The sequence below is a fragment of the Labeo rohita genome, chromosome 7, assembly GCF_022985175.1.
Source record: "Labeo rohita strain BAU-BD-2019 chromosome 7, IGBB_LRoh.1.0, whole genome shotgun sequence".
NCBI lineage: Eukaryota > Metazoa > Chordata > Actinopteri > Cypriniformes > Cyprinidae > Labeo > Labeo rohita.
In genome coordinates, this window is record NC_066875.1 from 28,713,635 (window position 1) to 28,731,625 (window position 17,991).

A 17,991-nucleotide genomic window follows, 5' to 3' on the forward strand; every position below is an offset into this window, starting at 1 on the left:
AAAAAAAAAATAGAGAATCGGTCAAACATTCTGAGGGAAGGAAAGAAAAAAAAAAAAAAAAAAGAATTAAATTTTTTGCCATATCGCCCAGCCCTATGCCCACTTATGTTCCACGTTGGCTGGCCACGAACAACTTGAACCACCATTTTAATGATGACTGCTTCTCTAATCTCAGGAAGTTCAATGTGGGATTCACTAATGCGTGCTTATAAAAGACGGCTCAGGTTTTTTTGGACCAGCTGACTCCACTGATTGACAAACTTTAAGTTTGATTAATAACTGATATTGTCTATTGTAGATTCAAAATATGAACTATTGTAATGGGTGTATCGCTTGTCATGCTGTGCGTGGAATCATTTGAGAATTGTTGAAAAATGAAGTGGTATTAAATGCAAAAAACTTGAGAAAACGAAAGCATTTTTTGACCTTGCAAGCATGTAAACCTAATGTAGGAGACTTCCAAAACAATATGTGACCCTGGACCACAAAACCAGTCATAAGTCGCATGGGTATATTTGTAGCAACAGCCAAAAAACAAAGAAAAAAGGTCAAAATTATACATTTTTCTTTTATGCCAAAAATCACTAGGACATTAAAGTAAAGATCATGCTTCATGAAGATATTTTGTAAATTTACTACCGTAAATATATTAAAACTTTTTGATTAGTAATATGCATTGCTAAGAACTTCATTTGGACAACTTTAAAGGCATTTTTTAGTAGTTAAGATTTTTTTGCACCCTCAGACTCCAGATTTCAAATAGTTGTATCTCAGCCAAATATTGTCCTATCCTAACAAACACATCAATGGAAAACTTATTTATTCAGCTTTCAGATGTTGTATAAATCTCAATTTAAAAAAAATTACCCTTATGACTGGTTTTGTGGTTCAGGGTCACATTTTAGAAACCTCAAAAATGGCATAATATGGGCACATTAAACATTAAATTGAAAGGTGTCATTTGTATTATTGTTTTACTTTTGTGTATTAATCATAGTTTACCGTAATAGGGCTGGAAACAGCTGCAACCACAATCCCGATAGGTTGTGGCGAGAGAAGAGCAGGACTTCCACAGGGTATGCCCGTCCCTGCCCCAGGTGTCATGCCCCCATCTGCCCTCCTGGCCTGAGCTTCACCAGGAAGTGGAGAATGCAGTTTCTGTTCTTGCTGCTTCTTCTGGATCTTCCTTTGTAGCTGCTGTTTGGCATCTATGGAGGGTGAGACCAGGGTTTTAACCTGAGGTTGGAATGAGTGTGCATCGATTGTAGGAGCAAATGCAGATGACTGAATGGACATCTTCGCTCCTGTGGAAAAACCAATAGAGAACTGATTATAGCAGGATGATGCAGTAAAAAAAAAAAATTGGCATTGTCTTATGGTTGTTAACCACAAGGTGGAGACATCTGCAAGTTTAGGTACGTGGAGTCAACTCCTGGGGTTGTACAAGTTTACTGTACCTGAGGGGGAACCGGTCATCACAGTAAGAGCAGCCACAGACTTAGTTCCAATATAGTGGCTGTTCAAAAGAAATCGAGCCAGATCCTCAACGCTGTCAAATTGCCGACTCAACACTTTCTGCGCCCACTCGCACACCAACCCACATGCGGCCATGCGCACCTCATCTTCTGCACTGGACAGTTGACCAGTAGCTTCAAACACTTCACACTGACAATGAAAAGTTAATCAATTTTAATCAAAGTTAAACAATTTTCTAGACTTTGACAAATGCCATTTTTGGATATTTGAATGATATCTAAAATGAGTGGGATATAATTGCAGCTAAACAGAGGTAATAAATAAATACATAAAGTACGATACGTGATGAATGGAATTGAATGAAAAAGAAGAGTAGTAACTCACCCCATCACCTGATTTGTGAAGATCTAGGTTGGGAAGAGATGGCATGTGTACAAATGCCTTCTTCCTAAGTCCACTATAGCAATACGTTCACAGAAGTCAAGGAAACACATCTGTCCATCACACAAATAAAAGGTATGTGGATGTCCACATATCAAAAAAAAGTATTAGATCACTTTGGCATGAAGCAAACAACATAATATTTGGTAATACTAAAGTTTAAGTTTGTTTGTTTTGTTAATACTTAATATGTTAAGTTTGTTTAATCAATGTCAATATGTAAAAAGCACAACTAAGGCCAAGCCAATGCCATAGGACATGTGGGACAGTAATTTACTGTTAAAGGAGAAGTCCTCTTTCAGAACAAAAATTTACAGATAATGTACTCACCCCCTTGTCATCCAATGTTCATGTCTTTCTTTCTTGAGTCATGAAGAAATTATGTTTTTTGAGGAAAACATTTCAGCATTTTTCTCCATATAGTGGACTTCTATGGTGCCCTGAGTTTGAACTTCCAAAATGCTGTTTAAATGTGGCTTTACACAATCCCAGCCTAGATAGAAGGGTCTCATCTAGTGAAATGATTGGTTATTTTCATAAAAATAATACAATTTATATACTTTTTAATATGTCAAACACTCGTCTTGTCTCACTTTGCCTGAACTCTGTTTTTTCCGGTTCATGACAGTTAGGGTATGTCAAAAAACTCCCATCTCATTTTCTCTCTCAACTTCAAAATCGTCCTATATCACTGTTTTAACCTTTTTTGTTAAGGGTGTTTGATCTTCTTTGCATGTTCACTTTGAAAAGACTGGGTCGATACTACTGCAGCGATGTAGGATGATTTTGGAATAATTTTTTGTAAGTTGAGGGACCAAGTACGTTTGGATTTTTCGACATACCCTAACTGTCTTGAACCGGAATACACAGAGTTCAGGCAGAGCAAGAAAAGGCCAGCGTTTGAGATTAAAAAGTAAAAAGTTTTTAAAAGATTAAAAAGTTTTTAATGAAAATAACCGTTTCGCTAGATAAGACCCTTCTTCCTCGGCTGGGATCGTTTACAACCAGATTTGGGATCGTTTGAAACCGCATTTAAACTGCATTTTGGAAGTTTAAATTTGGGGCACCATAGAAGTCCATCATATAGAGAAAAATGCTGAAATGTTTTCCCTCAAAAAACAATTTCTTTACGACTGAAGAAAGAAAGACAGTGGAGTTCTCCTTTAACCTACTCTCTTGTGTATGAGAAGGGACAGTATGTAGATCTACAGTGGGTTTCCAGCTCATGAACTCCTCCTGTACCTTTAACCTCATTCCTTCACTAAGCATTTCACACAGCTCAGACTGGAAGCGGATATATTTGTCAGTTTTTGTTCCTAGACGTACACTGCATATAGAATTTCATCAAACATGACGTTCACAAATCAGACAGATATGACAACTGCAGTGCTAAACGGAAAAATCAATCACTTCTCTTGCATAAGATAATACTAGAGATCCTGTGCTGGATTAATGGCGTTGCTTTCTTGGGCATTAGAGTTGGTGCGGATAGGATTTCCGTTGCAGTGGCAACCATTAACAACAAGCATGGTTTATTTCAGTGACACACCACTCTGAAATTAAACATATAATTCACACTCACAAATGTACTTTTAACCCTGCCGCGCTTAATACCAAAATAACCAGGACCACAGATACACAACGTAATAATTTCTGCAATTTGATGTAATAGCTAAAGATATGTTGTTGTTATGCTGCTTACTCTTATGGTATTTTTGACCAAAACCGTAAAATTTGATTTTATTAATTTATTTCCATATCACCTATTAAAAACCTCAAGGTAAAATCTAGAAAAAAAAAAAAAGTAGTTTATTTTTTTTCTATTTTTTCATTTCAAATTAAGTTACCTAAGGTAATAAGACTACAGCCTGTACTACCTTAACGCAGCGCAATAGAGAAATGATCTCTGCTGTAAGGCTGTACAGAAATTTGCTGAATGCCTTTTTAAGATCAAGTATTTTGGCAGCCAATAGTAAATGGGTTTGCTATACAGCAAAACTCTGTTCAAGGACTCAAGGAAGTTTTATTTGATTCAATTTCTGTTCTATATTTAGCGGCTACATGAATTACAGCAACAGATGTTTTAGTACACAGAGTTCAGGGACAGGAACGTGTATATGTGTGTGTCTGCTTTGGGGGGCTGGGAAGAGGGGGGGATGGGATTGTTACAAAAAGTTCCACTGAAGGATATTTGGATTTGCCTCGCATGCCAAGTCGACGTGCCTTCATATTGGGAAAGACGTTCTTCATGATCTTTCCAAAGTCCGCAGCGCTGAGAGCGTGATACCCCAGGCTATCACAGTAACTCCTGTGAAGCAGACACACGTAAAAAAAAAAAAAAAATCGATTACAATTTGCACAGAGACCACAAAGCATCTCAAGCTCTGTAAAACACCTTGAGATGATTGAGATTTAAAGGGATAGTTCACCCAAAAATGAAAATTCACCCCCATTTCGTTCCAAACCCGTAAGACCTTCGTTCATCTTTGGAACACAAAATCAGATATTTTTGATGAAATCTGAGAGCTTTCTGACAGATTTGAAGATGAAAAGTCTTACAGGTTTGGAACGACATGAGGGTGAGTAATTAATGACAGAATTTTCATTTTTTGGTGAACTTTTGGGAGAAAGTAAGATGGCACAAGATTCCTGACTTACTTGTACTCGTCATAGACTTCTTGTTTAGGCAGCGATGTTTCGGGATGCTCCTCTAGGTGGTTACGAATCCAGCTAAATGCGTGCAACTGCTGGGTACGACTTGATGACATGGAGCTCTGCTCACTGAGAGGAAAGCATTTAACAACACAATATGAATTTATGTACAGTTGGTAGCCACAGATACTGCTTTGCTGCTGTGTTTCACCTAACATTAGCAAAATGCAACATGACAAAGATGATAAAAGCATTACTGAAGGGCTGTCAATTTGCCTTTGATTTTGCCTGAATCACTCACTTTTTCTCAGTGCCACTGCTGGGTCCAGAAGGCAGTTTGAGATAGAGGTAGAGTTTTTCAATGTCTGTAAGCTTCTCCACATCTTGCTGTAAAGCAACAGAAACACAGAGGATGTGCTCAATATTAAGAATTTATTAATGTCATGCATGTTTCAAGAGTATGAAACGTCTAATCATTACTTTCAAGTACGGAAGTCTAAAGGCCTTTTCACACTGAATGCAAAAATTCTTTGCGAATGTTCACCACGATGGTGCTTTTGAATCAAAACAATAGATCCCTATGCAAGGATTTTTTTTCCATCCTGTGGGTCGATTTTGCCCCCCGTCGGTCCGTGACGAAACAGGCCATCCAATTAGATTTGTGTGCAGGCGTGAATTAGCAAAAGGCGACTGATCATTTCATACTCTGTGTGAAAGCACCGTTCATCGATGATTCGCCTCGTGTTTTCACATCGCACCCAGTGTGAAACGGCCTCAAGAAAATTAGATGAATCATGAAAGTATAGTGATATGACAGCATTTTACTTCCTTGTCAGCGGTCACATTGAAAACAAACTTTTGACTATAGCGAAAAAGTTCTGAAGCAAAACTAACAAATTCACAATTTGATGTATCTACTCATTAGGGGTGTGCGATATATATCGTCGCCGATAATATTGTAATTGTTGTTTTAGCGATTTAGTGAAGTCTAGACTAGTCTCTACATGATTCAGTCTATTAAAATACATTTAGAAATCACAAATTCAAGACATGGGGGCAGAAAATGTATAGACTTATCCCACTTCATATAGTTACTGAATTTCACATAAAGAGTGCAGTTTTTTTCTCCAAAAATTACCATGATTACAAATGTGATATTGATTTTTTACAGCAGCTCAATAGACAAGAAGTTTTTCATTTTTAATTTTTTTTTTACAAGTTAATTAAGTGACTTATGTTGTAGACACCATATTGCCTGCTTTTGCTTTATTGCGCCAACAAAAATCATTCCAAACACAGCCACAGTACTGTTTTGTATCTCTAAGCAACATGACGGTGTTTCGTTCCTGAATGAATCAACCGTTTAAATGATTCTGTTCAATCTCAATGACTCCCCCATTAACAATGACTTGCTGACACCTACTGTTTCAATTTCACATTTAAAATATCTTTTTATTTTTTAAATAATTTCAAATATCTGTATACAAAATTTTATGTTTAATATATCAAAACATTGTTTATGCATTTGTAACTGCAAGTTAAATGCATTCATGACCTACATTAAACAGTGTGTAAATACATATAAATGCCACTTCAGATGGAGATGCAGCTTCTGTGTTTCCCCTGCATTGCACAGACGAATTTTGTTTATACTGATTTCATTTGCTTAGTAACAGCCCAAATGGTTTATTCTTCTAATTCACTGATTAAAAGTAAGAATTTGACTCAAAAGATAGTGCACACTTTTAGAAAAAATTGCTTTTTAAAGGTTAAAAAGCCCATAAAAGGTAAAAAAGTCAAGTTAAACTTACTGGAAAAGATTCATTTCTATCAGTGTGAACTGACCACCACACAGAATATGAAGAATATAATTTTTTTTGCCATGGTAGTCCTTAAGATATCAGCACAACAACACACTTAGGAAAATATCGTCTAATTATCAGTGTCGATAAAATCCTAGAAAATTTAGAGATAATATTTTTTGTCAATATCGCACACCCCTACTACTCATAAATAACATTTATGAAAAAAATGTATCAGGGTACAAGTTTGATCAGAAAAATAAATAAATATTACAATATGCATTACTGTTTAAAGGTTTGGGGTCTACAATTTTTTCATGCTTTTGAAAGAAGTCCTCTATGCTTACCCAGATTGCACTTATGTGATAAAAAAATACAGAAAACAGTAACATTGTGAAATATTATTACAATTTAAAATAGCTGTTTTCTATTTTAATGTATTTTAAAATGTTTATTTAATGTTTATTTTTAACATTTATTAATGTGATGGCAAAGCTGAATTTTCAGCAGCCATTACTCCAGTCTTCAGTGTCACATGAACCTTTAAAAAAAATCATTCTAATATGCTGATTTAGTGCTCAAAAACATTTCTTGTTATTATTAGTTGCTTAATATATATATATATATATGCTGCTTAATATTACTGTGGAAACCATGATACATTTTCAAAAGATTCTTTGATGAATAGCTCTTTAATGTCACTTTTGATCAATTTAACCCATTCCTTCCAGAATAAAACTGTTTTTTATTTTCATTCTAAAAAACAGTATGTGTCAACATGGACATGATAAATCAAATCAAATGACTACATTACTGTCTAGCACAGAATGAAAGTGCAGCGCAAAGGTGAAAAAAAATATTAAAAACCCTGGTGAAAAAAAACAGCATATGCTGGTAGGTATGTTTCAAGATGGTTGCCATACCTAAAAACATACCTACCAGCATATGCTGGTGTTTTCATCAGGGAAAAATCACTGATTTGTGATTTTTTGGAATAACAGATGTTTGAAAGACATCAGGGTCAGTGTCACATGACCCATCCAGTCAAAATGATCCACTGGCTATCCAACAATATTAAAAAGTAGCAAACAAATGCTAATCATTCCTTTTCTACAACACACTCAAACAAACAGATGTACACATGAAATAAAGGTCTTATTCTGATCTTCAGGAATTTTTATCTCTTACAGCTGTTGTTAAGTGTTAGTGTAGTGCAAGAGCAGTGAACAGCTCTTCAAAGAGAATATGTAAGATGTTTGGGTGGGGCAGAGCTGATTTAAATTCTGCCTGAGTAGAGAGCAGCAGACACGAGTCTCTCCCTCTAGGCAATGCTCCCCATCTTCACTCACCCGCTCTTTCTCACTCGCAAACATACGCTTGAACCCCCAAACATTTCCTTTTTCTAAAGCACTGTCAATATAAATTGGATCGAATTATTAAAGTGATTTTTAACATGTTTTCTTCACCTGGCAACCATCTTGAAACCACATGCAAGCTGGCCTGAGACGTGCAGAGCAAATTAAAATAAACAGACTTCAATAGGATTGTACGGCATAACCCTAAACAGGAAGTCATCCAAGGTAAAAATAATCCTGAAGAATACCTAATCCCTCAGCGATCAGAGCAGTCAGCTAAGCCAGCATAAACAAGCCTTTGTTTTCATGGTGTCTACCTGTGGGAGTAATGGAAGTAGGGGGATCTTCAAAAAAGTCCCACAACACAACTACATCAACAGTAAGTCCAAATTACCTCCTCGGGGTAAAGGCCACGTCAAAATAAACAATAGCAACACAGAGTTTACGGAAGGGTAAAAACTGTCGGGAAATGCACCTGTCACCTAAACATCTCTTCATCGGTGATGGCATCATCACTCTGCTGATTCTCCCGCCCTCCCCTTTCTGCGGGATTCTAAGAATAGTTGTGTCTCTTTCTGTCTTTTCTATTCGTCTCTTCGTTGCTGAGGGAAAGATGGCTAGCAAACAGCTAAAGTTATCAACCACTGAGCGCCGTTAGCGGTAACTTTGGAGAGGGGTAAGAAAGGTAAGTAAAAATGGCACGAGAATGCAGACGTCTCGGAGCCAAGTGAACCGCCATATTTAAGAGAGGACTCGGCGTGACTTTTAAGGGTGGACAAACATATGCATGTGGACAACAAAAACATTACCACATACGCTACCATTCAAAATTTTGAAAATGGCTGTGCTTCTTAACATTTCTTTGAAACTGTGATACATCATGATTCAGAATTCTTTGAAAAACAGCACAGAGTCTATTGGAAATAGAAATCTTTTGTAACATTAAATGTCTTTCTTGTCACGTTTTATCAATTTAATGCACCCCAAACATTTAAACAATACTATACAAGCCAAAGTGAAAGACACTTGGACAATACAAGATTTTTAATGTTTTTTTTTGTTTGTTTGTTTGTTTTAAGAAGTCTCTTTTGCTCCCCAAGCCTGCATTTATACAGTACATTTTTTTTACATTTTTACTATTTAAAATAACTGTTTTCTATTTGAATATATTTTAAAGTCTAATTTGTTCCTGTGATCAAAGCTAAATTTTAAGCATCATTACTCCAGTCTTTAGTTTCACATGATCCTTCAGAAATCATTCTAATATGCTGATTTGCTGTTAAAGAAACATTTATTATTATTATTATCAATATTTAAAACAATTCATTACATGTACATTTACATTACAAAGATCCAAAGATCACCATTTATCTATAATAAAAAGCTTTTGTAATATTATACACACATATTTTTGGGAAAGAAATTATAGAAATGAATACTTTTATTTAGCAAGGATGCTTTAAATTGATCAAAAGTGATGATAAAGACATTTATAATGTTACAAAAGATTTCTATTTCATATAAATGCTGTTCTGAACTTTCTATTCGTCAAAGAAACCTGAAAAAAATTTTTACTCCGCTGTTTTCAACATAATAATAAATGTTTTTTGAGCAGCAAATCAGAATATTAAATGAGTTCTGAAGGATCATGTGACTGGAGTAATGATGCTAAAATTCAGCTTTGAAATCACAGGAATAAATTACATTTTAAAATAAATTCAAATAGAAAATAGTTATTTTAAATAGTAAAAATATTTCAGAATTTTACTGTTTTGCTGTACTTTGGACCAAATAAATGCAGGCTTGGTGGGCAGAAGAGACTTTTTAAAAAAATATTACAAATCTTTTGACTAGTAGTGTACATATTTAAGGACATGAGATGTCTGTAGAGACTAAAATAAGAGCTCTGGGATGACAGAATGATATACTTTTTCAGACATGTTTTCAACCTGTCATTCATTCATTAGTCTCAACACTGAAATGGAGAAGACACTGGCTATCAGGTCATGACAAAAGTTAGGAAGAACCTGTAGCTCATCATCACTCAGCGCATTCATGCAGGTGTAATGTCTCTTGGGTAGGGCACAGGCCCCTTACTCAGCACTACTGAGCCTTCTAGACGGGCTTGAATAACTCATGCATTATTCAGATGTACTGGACCAAGTTCTTACTGACAAGCCTACAGAATCTTTCACGCACAATTTTTTCCAGGCCAGATGCTGGAACAATTCAATACTGGCATAAAGTGATGATTCAGTAACAGTCAGGGCCTCAAACTCTGAATAACCAGTGAATTAATATAATGAACTGAATTATTGTATTGTATCTACAGCATTTTACATTAAGTTAAACCATTAAGTTTAACCAAAAAATGATTCAGCATCATTAAAAGATTAGTTCACTTCCAGAATAAAAATTTCCTGGCAATTTACTCAACACCATGTCATCCAAGATGTTTATGTCTTTCTTTCTTCAGTCGAAAAGAAATGGGAATTTTTGAGGAAAAAATTCCAGGATTTCTCTATATAGTTGACTTCAGTGGTGGCCAACAGGTTAAAGGTCCAAATAGCAGTTTCAGTGCAACTTCAAAGAGCTCTACACACTCTCAGCCGAGTAATAAGGGTCTTACCTAGCGAAACGGTCATTTTCTAAAAAAAAAAAAAAAAGTATATACTTTAACCACAAATGCTCATCTTGCACTAGCTCTGCAATGCTCATCGGCATCTTCACGCATTAATGTTTGAAAAGTCACACACAGTTCTTCGTCTGTATACTCCGGTTCATTTTCTCCTCCAACTTCAAAATTGTCCTACATTGTTGTTTTACCTTTTTTTATGTAAAGGGCATTTGACTTTCTCTGCACATTCACTTTGCAAACACTGGGTCGGTATTTCCGACTATGTCACGTGTGACCTTTCCAACGTGACTACGTAATGCGTGAAGTCAAGCTAGTGCAAGACAACCATTTTTAAATTAAAAAGTCCATAAATGTTTTTTTTTTTCCATTTGGCTAGATAAGACCCGTATTCCTTGGCTGGGATCACGTAGAGCCCTTTGAAGCTGCAATGAAACTGCAATTTTGACCTTCAACCCATTGATCCCCATTGAAGTCCACTATACGGAGAAAAATCCTGGAATGTTTTCCTCAAAAACCTTAATTTCTTTTTTGACTGAAGAAAGAAAGACATGAACATCTTGGATGACATAGGGGGTGAATAAATGAAATTTTTATTCTGGAAGTGAACTAATTCACTTTGTTGTCTAAAGTGGAACACAAAAAAAGATATTTTGAAAAATGTCTCAAAATATTTTGTTGTGTTCCTTAAAAGACAGACAAAATCATAGCAGTTTGGACTAAACCATTTGAAACCTTCATTCTAGGGTGAACTATCCTGTTTAAACATCAACCAGTGAAACTGTAATCTTGTTTGTTACAAACAAATCTTACACAAAAAATGTATTCAACCGTACTATAGTTAAATGTTCACGTAATTATACCAGGCATTATTTTCTTTGAATTTCTCTTTTACAGGGCTGCCAAATATTGCCAGAAAAACTGAAATATTATGATAGAATGTTGAACATTTTTAAGTATTACATTTTTTTTTCTTTGAGTGACATGGTTAGCAAGATGTAAACGTGAGGTAATAAGTGTTAAAAAGCAAAGCTTTGTGGGATACTACTATGGAATGAAAGTTTCATGCGAGAAGGCTGATGCAAGACTCGGCGAGAGCTGGCAACATCCTGCAGAGGTCAACAGAGGTAGGCTAGAGGAGGAGGGGTTGGAAGAGGACAGAGGAGGTGAGCAGCGGACACAGGGCACACTGGCTAATATCTGGAGAGGATTTTGTGTTACATTTTACCTTGAGGGGCCATTAACAAACCGCCGTCACTCTCTCTTCCCCTCATACATCTCCTCACACAAAACATTTAATGGCTGCAGCCCTACTTCACCTGATGGGAACTTTCGTGCACAAACTGAAAATGATGTTACATTAAAGTACAAAAAGAAGTTTCTTTTGCACACCAAGGCTGGATTTACTTGATCAAAATGCAGTAAAATATTGTGAAATATTATTGCATTTTAAAATAACTGTATTCTACTTTAATATATTTTCTAAAATGTAACTCATTCCCATGATGGCAAAAATGAATTTTCAGCAGCCATTATTGTATAATGCAAATGTAATGGAATTTATTACATTTTGGATGATTAAATCAAAAGTAGGTCAGAACAGTTAAATAAAAACATGATATGGACTAGTGTATGTGAATATTAAGGCAAAAAAAGACTATTTATATATGAATCCTGCATGTTCTCTGTGTGTATGTGTGAATGAATGACACAGATGCACGGTTTTATACTGAAGTGTGCGTGAAGCAAAACAATCTCTAGAATTGCTCTGAGAGTCACTTCATTCGTTTGTTTTGTTTTTGTTATATTTTTTAGAGAAAAATTATCATTATATCATTTACAAACAGAAACTTCAAGAAAATGACAGAAAAAAAACAGAAATAAAAATATTACTTAATGTAATGATGGTACTACTAGTAAATGTATTATTAAAACATTATTTTTTGAAGAATTTTTACCAGAAAAAAAAAAACTATTTACCAGAATTTATTTACCAGAAAAATGTAAATACACAACAGTATTTTTGCAAAAAATTTAAATAATTAATTTCATTTATATAAAACCAATATATTAGATGTTCTTTTGATTAATAAAACTTAATGAAACCATTAAAATGGAATCCAGAACATGAATGGAAAACACATGATGTATGGTTGTTAGGATAGGACAATATTTGAATGGAAAACACAGAATAAAACAGATTTCATAGGGCCTTAAAAAAGTAATTTTTATTAAACTTTTAATGAATTGCTGTTGAATTGTGTGAGTTTCATAATTTCAATTAATTATACATGCTTTTTGATTAATGTTTATTATTTTAAATTAATTTAACCATTAAACCTTTAATGGGGGGGGATAATCCAGAAAAATTAAAACGGAAAAAAACTAATTTGGGAAAAAATAAAACGGATTTCATAGGCCTCTAATTCATTAATGTGGTAAGCTAGGTGGTAAAATGAGATGCTACCGCACTTGATCTCCCCACTACAAACAATGCATGGTATGTCACATGCAGTGAACAATGGCATTTCCTTTTCAAAGTCTACTGTTATAAAAGTACCAAAGGTGTGAGGATGTATGTGAGCTTGAACATGGCCAGAAAGACTAATAAGATGACACATGAACACTGCTTCTGTTTTGGACTCAGCCTTGCAACCTTTGTGTGCGTCTCAGTTTTCTTTATACTTTGGCTTAGCTTCCTCGTAATAGGCGGTGGCTCGATTTTGTTATAATCTTCATATTTGTCACCTTTTCGACCACAACAGAATAACTGCACTTTAAGACTGAACTCTAGCTACGTCAGTGCTGAACTAGCCAAACCCTTCCTGAATGATAAACACCAACCGTAGAAAAGTCAAACCAAATTCAGCCCAAAACAAAAAAAAAAAAAAAAAAAAAAAAAAAAAACATAGCAGTCACTGGTCTTTCGTAGACCATTTGGATTTAGGGGACATTTTTGGAATTTGATTCTAGCGTTTTAGTATTGTGATATTTGATCGCAGAAGCAGTATATGATTCCAGCATTCGACAGATTTGACTCACAAACATTTCTTGTCCTATCACTCACCGACCAGTCCTGCTGCAACTTAAAACAATACCATTACCATAATTACCCAAGTACCAAAGAGAACCGTTTTTTTCCAGAGGAGTGAGGGACTGCCTTCACTTTGGGTTTGCGTTTAACACATTACATGTAATTTATGTAACAATCTACTTTATCAACAAACAATAACAAGTATACTTATAACTGTCCAGTGTTATTATTCAATTCACCAAGTCTTGAATCAAATATATTCATATTAAGCAATTAAGCATGTTTTGTATATTTGAACCCTTTCCAGCTGTAACTGTATGATTTTGAGATCCATCTTTTCACACTGAGGACAACAGAGGGACTCTTTAACTATTAAAGAAGGTTCAAATGCTCACTGATGCTCCAGAAACAAACATGATGCATTAAGAGTCGGGGGTGAAAACTTTTGAACAGGATGAAGATGTGTACATTTTTCCTATTTTGTTAAAATATCATTTTTTTTCCACTTAGTACTGCCCTTCTGAAGCAATAGAAGATACTTGCATGTTTCCCAGAAGACAAATTAAGTACAATTTACCTTGATCTTCAAATTCAAAAAGTTTTCACCCCTGTTCACCCCCTTAATACACCGTGGTTCCTTCTGGAGCATCAGCGAATGTTTGAAGCTTTTTTGTTAGTTTTGTTGTTTTAAAGTGCCCCTATTATGGATTATGAAAAGTTCATATTTTGGTTTTGGGAGTCATGATCATAACATGATCTCTCTTATTTTGTTAAAATTATTCAAATTTTCACAGATTCTGCAAGGGGTTCCCAAACTATCGCATGCCACTGTATTACAGTTTCCTATGGTTTACAGCGCATTTGTGACGCTGGAACACAAAACATGTATAAGTAGCATGGGTATATTTGTAGCCAAAAATACACTGTATGGAACAAAATGATTAATTTTTTTTTTATGCCAAAAATCATTAGGAAGTTAAGTAAAGATCATGTTCCATGAAGACTTTTGTAAATTTTCTACCTTAAATATATCAAAACGCAATTTTTGATTAGTAATATGCATTGCTACGGACTTCATTTGGACAACTTTAAAGGCGATTTTCTCAGTATTTTGATTTTTTGCACCCTCAGATTCCAGATTTTGAAATAGTTGTATCGCGGCCAAATATTATCCTATTCTAACAAACCATACATCAATGCTTATTTATTCAACTTTCATATGATCTATAAATCTCAATTTCAAAAAATGACTGTTTTTTTATTTTTATTTTATTTTTTATTTATATATAATACATGATATGATTTTAACCATAATATTATTAGATAAATCTCACATTCTTTTATTTTTTAACTTATAAATGATGTTTACGTGAAAAGAAATGCCAAGTACTAGATTTACTCTTATGTATTTCCAGTGAATCAACATTTCTCATAATACTTTTCCATATCAAATACTTACCAAAATGCAATCCACCTTTGATTGTACAGTTTTGCTGCAAGAAAAAAAGAAAAGAGAAAGAATCAGCATGACAAGAGTAACTTGAGAAACATTCATAAAGCTGGCTGTATTAATAAATCAGTGGCATTCAAAACATCTTTCCATCCTCTAACCCGACGGCCCTGTCCGGCTCAGACCAATATATCCTCAGGAACACATGTGCTCATGCACAAAAAAAAGGATCTTGCATTAATGTTCCATCACACGGGGGGGGTCTATAAATATTCCTGCCAATCAGAATGTGTTGACCATCAGGATGTTTGAGGGACCGGAATGAACCAGTATGGAATCTATATACAGGTACAGAACAGTAGAGAGGATCAAACTAGCATGCAGGGTAATGTACAGACACTTTTCATGTGATGTCTGTAGTCATTTGAACCTTCGAAGAACACTGTACATCCTGGGTACGGTCACAAGTCACATCTGAATTAAAGTGATAGTTCACACAAAAATGAAAATTCTGTCATTAATTACTAGGTAATTAGCAATATTTGTAACATGCAATAAGGTGATGAGAAACTTACAGACAGGCAACCCAGACAATTTTGGTATTCAATTAACACATCACAGGATAAAATGCTTGGCAAGACATAAAAACATATGTGCACAACCAATGAATGTAAAAAGCAGTGGCAACACAGCGGCCCAAATCTCTCTTGCACTAGCCCTGAGCCATCAGACCATACTTACTGTCAAGCCCTGATTTGCCAATCACCAAAGCTATACCACATAGTATGGCTTTTAATTATAGGCTATCCAATCAGGCAGTGTGTTGTTCCAACATTCTGACTTCTTAATCCCATATAAAACCTTTCAGGCTTATGCCAGAGGCCAAAGCCAAGTAGCATGTATGTTCTTAGAAAGTCAAGACTGTGCCTATGAGCAAGTAAGAGCTCAGGGAACTAATGAACTGTTACTAGGTGAGTCTCCGTTCGCTCCCATGTGCCCTCAGGCCAGGTAACTCTCATTAAACAGTATCCAGGTAGTCTTGAAGCCGGTAAAGGATCACAGCACTGTTGTCAAGGCAGGCAGTAAAAACAGGATTTCCCTTTAAAGTCACTTCCTGTAGCAACAACAAGTTATTATCAGGCTGTTTCAAGCTGACACCTGATTGGGACTTACTTAAGTAAACACGCAATAATCAACAGCAAAGTTTAACTCTATTAGCCCGGCGTTCACCTGATACACCTAACTTAAACAGCAATATGCCTTATGCGCACTGCAATGTTTTACGTCGTACGGTGCAATGAGTCCTGGAAATCTGAAAATGTTTGTGAGGTGTTAAGTCTATAAGTGGGTTGCCGAAATCCCACGTGCAATGCATGCATCAACTGGTATTCCATTCACAGTCTAGACCATTCATAATAAGTTGTTTGCAAAACATTAGAAAACAAAACAAATGTACTACTGGTGTCCTATGTTACGCTGCACACTAACTTCTATGATTTCAGTGACACGGAAAACAAGGACGAAATCACAGATTCAAATCATTAAAACACAATTTGCTGTATAACATGGATTTTCACAGAATTTAGCAAATTTTTGATTAGTAAATCTAAAGTAGAGCTTCACAATTAATTCAAATTGTGATATGGACTAATGTGTATGATTATTAAACCACAAAAAGCTGTTATTTAAATATGAAGTCTACTTGTTCTGAATGAGCAGTACAGTCTCACTTTATAAGAAATTACATATAAAGAAAAAAACTATTATCAAATACAATCAGAAACTCAAAGATCTTCATGAGAAACCATCAAAATAAATTTAACTTAAATTGACAGAAATATTTTATAAATGTAGAGTAAAATGTACTACTACTACTAATAATAAATTATCAAAACATCTATAATGAATAACATAGTCAATAGATTTATTCATCCATGTTTCAGTTTATACCATTTACCTCTTGTTATGCATGATTTAACAAAAAATGTTATGTTTTGTTGTATTGTCATTTGATTACATTGTGAAGATTGTTAAAGCTTTACAAATTCTTTTGATTACTACAGTTTTTGATGATGAATTTGCAATAAATCAAAATAACAAATCCCAAAAAATTAAAAGAACTTGGGAACCTTAAATTGCAATTTGGTTAAAAAAATAAAACAGATTCCATAAGGCCCTATGCATGGAAAAAAATGGTGCTCATCACAATTAAAGGGGTGATGATATAAGAAATCAAATCATTGTACCATTAAAACATCCTGCAAGTTTCATAGCTTAAAATCTCCTCCTCATCTGAGAGGCCATGATGATGTCACGGAGGAACAAACATTTGCATTAACACAGCCTCCAGGGCAATACATCGACAAATAGTCATCTTCTCACCATAGGCCTTAATGATTAACACTTGATTGTGCAACGTGACACTCACATGTAGCGTCGCGTCGAAAGCAAATAGAAATTACAATCACTAGGTGTGTTCCCATTACAGATTTGCACAATAACTGCGATATTTTATAAATGTCAATAAAAACGGTTGCAAAATGACAGCATTTCGATTAACCGATGTTATGCGATGGCGATGGTAGGTTTACGTATGTTGCAGGCACCGCACTGGCCATTATTTTTAATTTTAGGAGATGTAGGCATCTATCTTTACAGAAGCAGCGCAGAGAGATGCTTCTGAGACTGAAACGAGCCGCGGTGCGCCTGGTATAAACACAAGCATTGCCTAGAGTGACTGCGATCAGCTCCGCAGACTTGTGCAGTGTAAATAAGAGGTTCTCCAAGCTTTAATGGCAAAGAAAGCTCCTTATTCAAACATAAGTGTAGTCAATGCTTGTGTAAGTGGCCAAAAACGTGAGGGTTTTTAAGGTTATAGTATATTAAAGAATGATCATGTGACTTTTACATACGCAAGGTGACCTGTAAATGCGAAAAAACCGCTTTCAATGCAGTTTAGTGAAATATTCCTTTGTCGAATTGCCTGAAAAACCACCTCATGTGAGCGTAGAAGCTTTTTTGTGATATATGGGAGTTCTTGAGGAATTGTCGCATTTACTGTAGGTGTATTTTCAATTTGCACAATTTGAAGGGTAATGGAAAAGCAGCTACTGCTGCTATCTTGTCTACACTGGATACAGTATACA

The 17,991-nt window shown here is 35.2% G+C and overlaps 1 protein-coding gene across 1 annotated transcript in view; it reads right to left on the reverse strand.

Moving 5' to 3' along the window:
* Positions 1–17,991, reverse strand: part of rfx7a (regulatory factor X7a) — a 32,609-nt gene that overhangs the window by 6,660 nt on the left and 7,958 nt on the right. The window contains exons 2-8 of the mRNA XM_051115237.1: positions 14,855–14,888; positions 4,871–4,956; positions 4,576–4,698; positions 4,109–4,225; positions 1,861–1,945; positions 1,458–1,665; positions 1,003–1,304 (exon numbers count right to left, since the gene is read on the reverse strand). Coding sequence (XP_050971194.1) covers positions 1,003–1,304; positions 1,458–1,665; positions 1,861–1,945; positions 4,109–4,225; positions 4,576–4,698; positions 4,871–4,956; positions 14,855–14,888 — 955 coding nt within the window. The remainder of the gene's footprint in view (positions 1–1,002; positions 1,305–1,457; positions 1,666–1,860; positions 1,946–4,108; positions 4,226–4,575; positions 4,699–4,870; positions 4,957–14,854; positions 14,889–17,991) is intronic.